The 10,612-nt window shown below is 46.0% G+C and overlaps 1 protein-coding gene across 1 annotated transcript; it reads left to right on the forward strand.

Annotated features, from left to right (window-relative positions):
• The first annotated feature begins 4,249 nt into the window (after positions 1–4,249).
• On the forward strand, positions 4,250–5,456 carry LOC141690468 (uncharacterized). Its single transcript, XM_074495264.1, has 2 exons — positions 4,250–4,391; positions 5,077–5,456. Exons 1-2 carry the CDS (start codon positions 4,250–4,252, stop codon positions 5,454–5,456), a joined length of 522 nt encoding a protein of 173 aa, XP_074351365.1.
• The last annotated feature ends 5,156 nt before the right edge of the window (positions 5,457–10,612 follow it).

The raw sequence follows: 10,612 nt of genomic DNA on the forward strand, positions 1-10,612 counted from the left end.
CACAAAATTTGGCGCCGTCTGTGGGAAACTTACAACAACCATGGTGAACACACGGAGCAGAAACACTAGTGGGACAGACACTCATGTCCCATCGTGAATAATCGCATCAACAGTGGAAGTACCACCACACTCAACTTATGCCTCCACCCAAGGAGGAACCCTAGTAGGGGCAACTGAGGCTCAGCCATAAGGGACGAATCCCTCGGCTCCTCAAGAGATGAACCTCCAACTTCAGCAGCTGCATGCACCTGTTGACTCTCAACCACTTGGGTATGAGTACTCGACAATTGTGACGACTAACCCCCCTTACGGGATGCCTCTATACCCCGAAGTTGGAGGGAGTGGACACTCTGGTAGGAGTGAAGCATAAGGGCGGACGCCCCAATACATACGTGGCTTGGCTCCTATTCCGGAAGATCAAGAATTCTCTGGGCCTTAGACTGAAAGAGACTCTGAGTCGTCGGAAGACGATGTTGCTCCAAGAAGGAGGCGTGCTGGCAAAGAGCCAATGGCTGACCCTGAACAACGCTCCAGGAGAACTCAAGGGATGAATCCCCAAGAAATTCAAGAGATGATCAGGGCTCATGAAGAAGAGATACGAAGGCTGAAGCGAAACCCGGAGACACATCTAGCCCCAAGACCCCCACTCGTTCCAAGGCGGAGAAATCCTCCTCCAATCATAGAACTGGATGGTCCAATACCAAGAAGGGTAGTTGCCCCAAGGGCTGATCCAAGTGATCTTATGCCCCTAAGAGATCCTGATGATCCAAACTCACCATCCACTGATGAGATAATAAATGCTTGTATCTCAAGGAAGTTCAAGATTCCCACCATGAAAGCATACGATGGTACTGGAGACCCCGCTAATCATGTTGGGACGTTCTCTAACGCCCTGTTGTTATAGCTCGTGAACGACGCTATTAAGTGTCGGGCCTTCCCTCAAACCCTATCGGGCATGGCTCAAAGGTGGTACAGCCGTCTGCCCCCAAACTCTATTGGCTCCTTTACAGACTTAATTCAAGCTTTTATTAAACAGTTCATAAGTGGCAGAGTGCACGAGAAGAGCTCAGCATCTCTCATGGGTATAGTGCAAGGAGCAAAGGAGTCCATGAGAGAGTATCTGAATCGATTTACGAAGGAGTCTTTGAAAGTCCCTGATCTTGATGATAAGGTAGCTATGATAGCCCTGCAGCAAGGGACTAGAGACGAGTTCTTCAAGATGTCCTTGGCTAAGCGCCCTCCCGAAAGCATGCTATAGCTCCAGGATAGAGCCGGGAAATAAATTAAGGTGGAGGAGAGTATGAAGAAGATAGTTGTGAATAATGAGTCTACTGGGAACAAGAAGCGGAAGACGGATCAGGAGTACGATGCCAAGGACAAGTATCCACAAACTGGCAAAAACTCTGACTCCTCCTCCTCTAAGAAGAATCAGCAACCAAGGTTCGTTGAATATGCAAGGTTGAATGCTCCAAGGAGCCATATCCTTATGGAAATTGAAAAAGATAAGGTCTTCAAATGGCCGAAGCCACTAAGGGGAGACCACGAAAAAGAGACAAGAGTCGATACTGCAGATTTCACAAAGATGTTGGTCATGACACTACTATTGTAGACAACTCAAGGATGAAATTGAGTATCTGATCCGAAGGGGAAAGTTTGGATGTTTCACCAAGGGTGAAGAGGCCGGAGGCCGGAAGAGAGATAATGATCGAAGAGATGATGATCGAAGAGGTAACGACAGAGATCGCAACCCACAGCCTCGAGGGCCAGTAATTAATATGATCTCGGGAGGACCTACAACAGCTGGTACAACAAAGAACTCCCGAAAAGCTTATGCAAGAGAAGTAATGAGCTTAGTTGGAGAACCATCTAAGCGTTCTAATTCAGAGGTGATGCTTGAATTTGGTGACCCAGACCTTGAAGGTTTGAAATTTCCTCAAGACGATCCTCCGGTTATCACTCCGATAATTAGAAATTGTCCTGTTATGAGGGTCCTAGTGGACAATGGAGCTTCCGTGAACATTCTATTCCATGACACATTCATAAGAATGGGCTACAATGATTCTCATCTAACTCCATCTAACGCACCCATCTACGGGTTAACCATGTAGAATGCAAAGTTGAAGGAGCAATACAACTTCCCGTAACTATCGGGGAAGAGCCCAGGGAGGCCACACAGATGTTGAACTTTCAGGTTGTCAAGGAAGCCTCTACTTATAATGCTATCATGGGTAGAACAGGGATTCATGCTTTTAAGGCTGTGCCCTCAACCTACCACATGGTACTGAAGTTCCCAACTAGAAATGGCGCTGGAGAAGCAAGGGGAGATCAGAAGATGGCCCGCAGTTGCTATGTTACAGCGCTTAGGCCCGATGGAACAGGGGGGCTAGTCCTCCCCATAGAAGACATGGATGCCCGAGAAAATGATGAACTGTGAGGGAAGCCAGCCGAGGACTTGGTCCCAATTTATTTAGAACCCTTAGACCCAGAGAAGGTCACGTACATGGGGGCATCTCTGGACAAGCCCTTGAAGGGTCGAATTACAACTTTCCTCCAGGAAAACAATGATGTATTTTTTTGGACAAAAGCTCATATGCCTGGGATTGACTCAAACCTTATAACTCATAGGTTGAACATTGATCCAATTAGGAAGGCTGTAAGGCAAAAGAAGAGAACTTATGCCCCTGATAGGCTCGAAGCCATTAAGCAGGAGGTCGAGAAGCTTTTAAAAGCTGGATTTATTGAGGAAGTGCAATTCCCTGAATGTTTGGCTAACCCTGTAATGGTCAAGAAGGCCAATGGAAAGTGGAGGATGTGCATTGACTTCACTAACTTGAATGATGTTTGTCCCAAGGACTGTTACCCCTACCAAGGATTGATACCCTGATCGATGCCACTGCTGGACATGAGATGCTAAGCTTCATGGATGGCTTTAGTGGTTACAATCAGATCAGAATGCATAAGGATGACACCTCCAAGGTATCTTTAATAACTAACTTTGGTGTATTCTGTTATCTTGTTATGGCTTTTAGACTTAAGAATGTAGGAGCTACTTACCAAAGACTGGTAAACAAGATATTTGCCCATCTAATTGGGAAAACCATGAAGGTCTATGTTGATGAAATGTTAGTCAAAAGCCTAAGCAAGGTCAATCATATTAGTCACCTCAGAGAGGCATTTGAAGTGCTGAGGCACCACAGGATGATGTCAAACCCAGCCAAGTGTGCTTTTGGTGTTGAGTTTGGAAAATTTTTGGGTCACATGGTCTCTAAGAGGGGGATACAGGCCAACCCCGATAAGATCAAATCCATCCTAGACATGGAGCCACCACGCTCCATCAAGGACGTTCAGAAGCTGACAAGAAGAATTGCAGCTCTAGGGAGGTTCATCTCCAAGTCTGGAGATAAATGCCTGCCCTTTCTCAAAACCCTTAAGAAGGTGAAGGACTTTGAATAGACAACAGAGAGCCAAGAGGCCTTTGAACATCTAAAGAATTATATGACTAAAGCCCCGTTGTAGGATAAACCAAGTCCGAAGAACATTCTTTACTTGTACCTCACGGTATCTGAACAAGCCGTGAGTGCAGTCCTCGTGAAGGAAGAGTAGAAGCTTCAGAAGCCTATATACTATGTAAGCAAGGTGCTCCATGGAGCAGAGTTGAATTACTCCACCACGGAGAAGTCTGTGCTTGCTCTCATCACAGTCTCAAGAAAGTTAAGACCGTAGTTCCAGGCTCACAAGATCGAAGTCCTGACAGACCAACCCTTGAGGAACATTCTTCATAGCCCGAAGGCCAGTGGAAGGTTCATCAAGTGGGCGATTGAGTTAGGAGAGTTTGATATCAAGTACAAGCCTCGAACGACCATCAAGGCTCAAGTATTAGCAGACTTCATGGTCGAATACACCATTAACGACCAAGAAGTCGGGGGCAAGAGATAGTAACCCCAGAGGAAGGAGAGAAGGAGAAAGATGAAGAAATAACCTTATAAGAGTATTGGGTTCTCCATTTTGACGGAGCGTCCAAAACAAAAACTAGTGGTGCAGGCCTAGTCTTGCAAAGCCCTGATGGGTTTATGATTGAATATGCTTTGAAGTTGGACTTTCCGACTACGAACAACGAAGCAGAATATGAAGCATTGATAGCTGGCTTAGGCTTGGCTAGAGCCGTGATGGCCAAAAACCTGAAGGTCTGCAGAGACTCGAGACTTGTGGTTGCTCAAGTTAATGGGGAGTTTGAGCCAAATATGATACTATGGCCCAGTACCTGAGAGTCATGAAGGGAATACTGACTCAGTTCAATAAATGGTACGCAGAACATGTTCCATGTGAGGAGAACACTACGGCGGATGCCTTGTCTCAGTTCGCCTCGTCTGAAATCGAGAACTATCCTAGAAGTATTTAATTCCAGGTCTTGAAGACCCATACTATTTATGTCATAAATCTGATAGCACCGGTTGGTGTGGCAAGCTGTTGGATAGACCCGATCAAGACCCACTTAGAAACAAGGTGGCTCCCCGACGATGCCCAAGAAGCACGCAAGTTGTCGGTTAGAGTGTTAAGGTACTCTTTGATTGAAGGCCTTCTTTATAAAAGGTCCTTTGTTATTCCGTACTTGAAGTTCTTAAGACCTCTTGAAGCAGAGGGGGCACTTAAAGAAGCCCATGAAGGGATTTGTGTACAACACCCAGGGGGCAGGGCCCTCACTCACAAGATAACTCGATTGGGGTTCTACTGGCCAACTATGCTAGCCCATTAAAAAGGCTTATCTGAAGAGATGCGACAGATGCCAGAGGCACGCTCCGATAGTACGACAGACCCTAGAGAGGCTTACATCGATCAACACACCCATCTCTTTTGCAATGTGGGGAATAGACATACATGGACCATTTCCTATAGCATCAGGACAGAGGAAGTTCATTGTTGTAGCCATAAACTACTTTAAAAAGTGGATTGAGGCTAAGGCATTAGCCAAGATAACCACCAAGCAAATTACCCAATTCTTCTTGGAGAATGTGATATGCCGATATGGAATCCCACGCATCCTTGTCACGGATAATGGGAAACAATTTGATAATGCAGAGTTTAGGGAGTACTGCGACGATAACATCATAGAACTTCGCTTCACCTCCGTTACACATCCTCGGACTAACGGGCAAGCAGAAGTTGCTAACAGAATCATCCTTGATGGAATTAAGAAGAGGGTTGAGCGCTCGAGAAATATTTGGGTGGATGAGCTACTGCCTATACTATATCGAACCACCTGGAAAGTGACAACTGAAGCGACCCCATTCATGCTGGCTTATGGAGCTGAGGCGGTGGTGCCCCTTGAGATCACTCATGGAGCCCCTAGGATTGAAGCTTACGAACCAGAGACAAATGAAGAAGGCATAAGGCTCGCTCTTGATCTCATTGATGAGGTCAGGGATGAAGCCAATGCCCGCAATGCAGAGCATAAATGAAGAGCCTCCCTCTATTACAATAGATGGGTTAAAGAAAGGTTCTTTCAATAGGGAGATTTGGTTCTGAGGAAAATTGATGCATCAGGAGTAGGGGAGAGAGGAAAGCTAGCCCCCAACTGGGAAGGGCCTTATAAGGTCAGGAAGACACTGGGATGAGGATCCTACAAGTTAGAGACCCTGAATAGTGATGAAGTGCCTCGTACTTGGCATGCTTCGAACCTGAAGGTTTATTATGTTTAGGATTTTCACTACATGTTCCTGGTACTTAGCATTAGTTTTACAAATAAGTTCGACGAAACCATCTTATGTAAGGGTTGAACCTATTTCTTAGAGATATTATCTATTTATGCAAGTTTATTTCTATCATCTTGTCTACCAATTTATTTAAGTACGAGTATCCAAAGAATGCAAGTCCCGAAGGACCAAATGCCAAAAATAAAAGACAAGTATAAAATGAAATTAAACATAGTGCATGGATATAAGATCCCGAAGGATCATAAGTTAAAGTCCCGAAGGACCGATAGGTTACAAACCAATAAAAGTTCAAATAAATAAGTTCTGAAAATAAAAGCCACATAGGGCAATCAAGACCATGCAAGGCCACATCATTCACCAGTCAGAAGAATCGTCCCCCTTGCCATCCGAGCCTTTCTCAGAAGAAGAACCACTACTCCCTAGAATCGGCTCCCTCATATTCCCTCGAAGGGTTGCCCTAGACTTGGGGCTACCCGAAGGAGCTTTGCCTTTAGAGCCGGAACCGTAACCCGAGTGACTGGAGCTCGACTGGGGCCTCAAGCAGGGAGTCGAGGGCACAGATCCGGAAGGGTGCTCAGATAGGTCCATAACAGGCAGCTTCCAGGGGCAAGACAGAAGGCTTGGATCTACCACATCCGGCCACATGCCTTGAGCGTCTTTATCTCCCCTATTCCAACCTATCGCCAGGTTAACAGGTCGCATCTTGTCATCGTGCTCCTCCATCATTGTAGTGAACCTAGTGGATCTGTGATAAGCAGCCTCGAGGTCCTTCCATTCCTACTTCCTCTTCTCTTCCGAGCTAGCATATTTCTTCTCTATGATGGCAAGCTTGCCCTCCACCTCATGGGCCCTAGACTCCCACTCCCCTGAAAAGATAGGCATCTGCTTCATGGAAGCCTGCAGTGCATGGTAATCGCCTCTCATTTTCACAGCCTGAGTAGAAGAAGCTGCGAAATAGGCATTGGCCTGACAAAGAAAATATAAGTTCAATTAAGAAGGGCCGAGCCCCCAAGGAAAGATTCCTATAATATTTTCCAAGTACTAAGGAAAAGAGAACGTAAGCGGAAATTTGCACAACTAGAAACATACCTGATAGAGGTCATGAGCTCCCAACATCTTCTCCTCGAGGAGTTTCTCACCAGAGGACACGGACAAGAGGTTGGGAGGAGTAATGCAGTTCCTCGACCACTCGAGAGCAAGAGCCGGGTTGCCAAAAATAGAGTCGTTGGAAGAAATACCCCATCCGGGTTCGAAAGGGGTCCTAACACTCCCGTTAAAATCCTTGGCCCTCCTAAGGCCAGATCCTGATGCCTCAAGAAAAGCATGGACCTTAGGGATATGGTTGGACTTCTGGATGGCGTCTCTGGCCATCCTGCCCGTAACAACATCGCTCGGCTTGGCTTTGGCCTCAAGAGCCTTAGCAACTGAAATAAGAAGAAAAGAAATAGATGTAAGAATAAACTTAAACAAAGTAAGGGTAAACAAGGATAAATACCCTCTATAGAGAGGCAGCTAAGGCCAGCCTCGACAAGCTTGACTTCCGTCATGAATTCCCAAAAAGGGGTTCTCCCGTCATCGTTAATAAGATCTCGGGCGTGAAGCTCAGCATCAGAAAGGTTGAGAATGAAGTGGGAGCTATCGACTGGGCTACTAAAATCACGTCTGAAGTATATACCCCAATCTCCATCCTTCCACTTAACGACCCCAAACTTCTTGTTCCAGTTGTGGTTTGAGTTATTGAGGGAACTGGTGTTCACCATTTAAAGAACGTGGGCTCGGTGTTGAATCACTACCCAACCAAGCCTAGTCATAGGAGACGCCTTCATCATGAAGATACTATAGAACATTGTTATACTCAAAGGGATGCCTAAGTCATGGCATCTCACTATGAATAGGATGATCAAAGATCACCCGTTAGGGTAGAGCTGGCACAGATGGATCTTGAGTTCCGCTAGAAGCCTCGGGATGAAGGGGTGTAGAGGGAACCTTAGCCCGGAGTTAAAGGCCGCCTTGAACACGAACAGCCTTTGGTGGAAAAGGTTACAAGCCCTCTCACTTGGCTTAACTCTACGAACCCTCAAACAATCAGGCCAGGAGTAAGTTGACTTAATCACCTCGACGTCCTTCTCATGAAGCACACTTCGGTGATGGAATGCATCAAAATAGACGGTACTAGGATACTCGTCCGCTCTCTCATCCAACATACTCTTCAAACTATTTGAGCAACGATTATTTGAGAAGGGGGAGACAAGAGCAATACCTTGGACTGAGTGTATAGTAGCCCTCTTATGCATAGCTTTTTTTTCAGAGAAAAAGGACTTGACAGGGCCTTGTCGACCTGATATACTTCAGAACTTGAAGAGAGTTAAGAGCCTGAGAGAATTTGAGAATTTGAGAAGTTGAGAAATGAAGGTGTGAATGAAAATGAGCACTTCTCATCTTCTTTTATAGGAAAAAGGTCACCTGCTACATCAGGTCGTAAGTCAGCCTGGTTTGCACTAGTAGGTACCTCGTTGAAAGAACACCAGAAGTGGTGAGAAAAAATGATCGAAAGGCAATAAAAGGCGACATAATAAACGAGAAAAGCGTTGCAGGACATCGCTTATCGTATCAGTCTTCCGAATATAGGTCATTAGTCTTAACTAAAGGATGATTATATTAATCATCATGATTAGTAAAATTAGTGGAGATTAAGATGAGATTAGCTTTCAGTTGAACTCACGAGTACGAGAAGGAAACGTTCTCCTGTGTATCAGAGCCATGACGGCCACAACTTGCATGTGGGGAAGCTCCGGCTAACCAGGAAACAATTGGAGGCCTTTTAGTCTACCAGGAGCCTCTGTATCAGAGCCATGACGGCCAAAATTTGTGTGCGGGGAAGCCCCGGCCGACTAGGGAAGAATTGAAGACCTTTTGGCCTACCAGGAGCCTCTATATTAGACCATGACGACCAAAATTTGTGTGCTGGAAAGTTACGGCCAACCAGCAACAATTGGAGGCCTTTTGGCCTACCAGGAGCCTCTGTATCAGAGCCATGAAGGCCACGATTTGTGTGCGGGGATGCCCCGACCGACCAGGCAACAATTGGAGGACTTTTGGCCTACCAGGAGCCTCTGTATCAGAGCCATGACGGCCAAAATTTGTGTGCTGGGAAGCCCCGGCCGACCAGGAAACAATTGAAGGCCTTTTGGCCTACCAGGAGCCTTTGTATCAGAGCCATGATGACCAAAATTTGTGTGCGGGGAAGCCCCGGCCGACCAGGCAACAATTGGAGTCCTTTTGGCCTAACAGGAGCCTCTGTATCAGAGCCATGACGGCCACAATTTGTGTGCGGGGAAGCCCCGGCCGACCAGGCAACAATTGGAGGCCTTTTGGTCTACCAGGAGCCTCTGTATCAGAGCCATGACAGCCGCAATTTGTGTGCGGGGAAGCCCCGGCTGACCAGGAAACAATTGGAGGCCTTTTGACCTACCAGGAGCCTCTATATCAGAGTCATGACGGCCAAAACTTACCTCCGTAGTGGCCTTGGCCTACCAGCCAACAAATTAAGGCCTTTCATCCTATCAGGAACTCCTGTAGGAGAGCCATAAGGCCTTCAAAAGATATCTCGGAGATCCTCTAGGGAGGACTATGAGAAATTTCTCGAAAACGATAATTCTCAGCAGAACCAAGCTTCGTGAAGACTTGAATGTCTATGAGAACGAGTTGGTTGAGGTGTATAACATCCTATAAGAGAAGCTTAGACAAATTTAATGGAGTACAAGACGTCCTACAAAGGGAAATTTCAGTAGAACACAGAGCGCTCAGCAAGAACGAGTACAGAACGTCCATCAGAATGAGTACAGAACGTTCGCTGAAACAGCTATACCAGAACCCTGAGGAACGTAAAGGCACCTTTGAAATTAATTCCATGGAAAATAAAGGACCACAAGAGCATGATAAGGTATTTAGAAACCTAGAACTCTTAGTGAGAAGTTCAAAAACAAAGAAGTTAGGGTCAGGGTCCCCTGGCCAACCACCTCCAGGCCGACTAGGAGGTGGCCGACCAAGAGGTTCTCCTCCAAAGTGGCCGAGAAGCCCAATTTGAGGGCTTAAGGCCGAGCAGAGCCTCCTGCCCCAGGAGGTTCTGCTCGACCCCGAGCCCCCACTTCGAAAATTTTGGAAACAATTCGGAAAAAATCAGAAAAATTTTGAAATTTTTTAAATTTTCAAGATTTTGAGATTAAGCCCAGATTAGGGCCGATTAGTGAAATTAAGCCCAGATTAGGGCCGATTAGTGTATATTAAGCGTAATTAGCCCAAACCAGGGATAATTGGTGATTTGTATTATGGGATTAGCCCAGATTAGGGCCATTTAACCCATTCACTCTTATAATTAGTGTGAATTAGGGATAATTAGTGTCTTATGCATATTGATTAGTCTTAATTAGCCCCGATTAGGGCAAATTAGCCTAAATTAGGGCTAATTACTGCATTATAGCTTAAAATTAGGCTCTTTTAAGCCTAATTAGCGACTTGTACGTGGAAATTAGCCCCGATTAGGGTCGATTAGCCCCGATTAGGGCCAATTAACAGCTTAACCCTAATATGAACCTTGACGAAGGTTAAGGGGTAATAAACGCTCACTTTATAGTCCCGATTAGGACCATTTAGTGTTGAAAACCACCTAGATAGCCTCTACGGGGGCCTTAATTGTGTATACTAACACTAATAAGCCGTTGTAAACGTGTAGGTCACTCCACACTTTACGATAATGCGGCGATACCCATGAAGGGCCGATACCCATTAAGGGCCAATACCCACGAAGGACCGATACCCATGAAGGGCCGATACACGAGAAGGGCCAAAAGTACCACGGGTCGCGATTAGACCATTATAACTTCCACGAAAACTCGAGCAGT

Source organism: Apium graveolens, chromosome 10, assembly GCF_009905375.1.
Source record: "Apium graveolens cultivar Ventura chromosome 10, ASM990537v1, whole genome shotgun sequence".
Taxonomy (NCBI): Eukaryota; Viridiplantae; Streptophyta; class Magnoliopsida; order Apiales; family Apiaceae; genus Apium; species Apium graveolens.

Coding starts and splice junctions, on each gene's coding strand:
- LOC141690468 (XM_074495264.1), top strand. CDS start 4,250: ATGGCCCAGTACCTGAGAGTCATGAAGGGAATACTGACTCAGTTCAAT. Junction 4,392..5,076: donor AATCGAGAACTATCCTAGAA/GTATTTAATTCC, acceptor TTGATAATGCAG/AGTTTAGGGAGTACTGCGAC.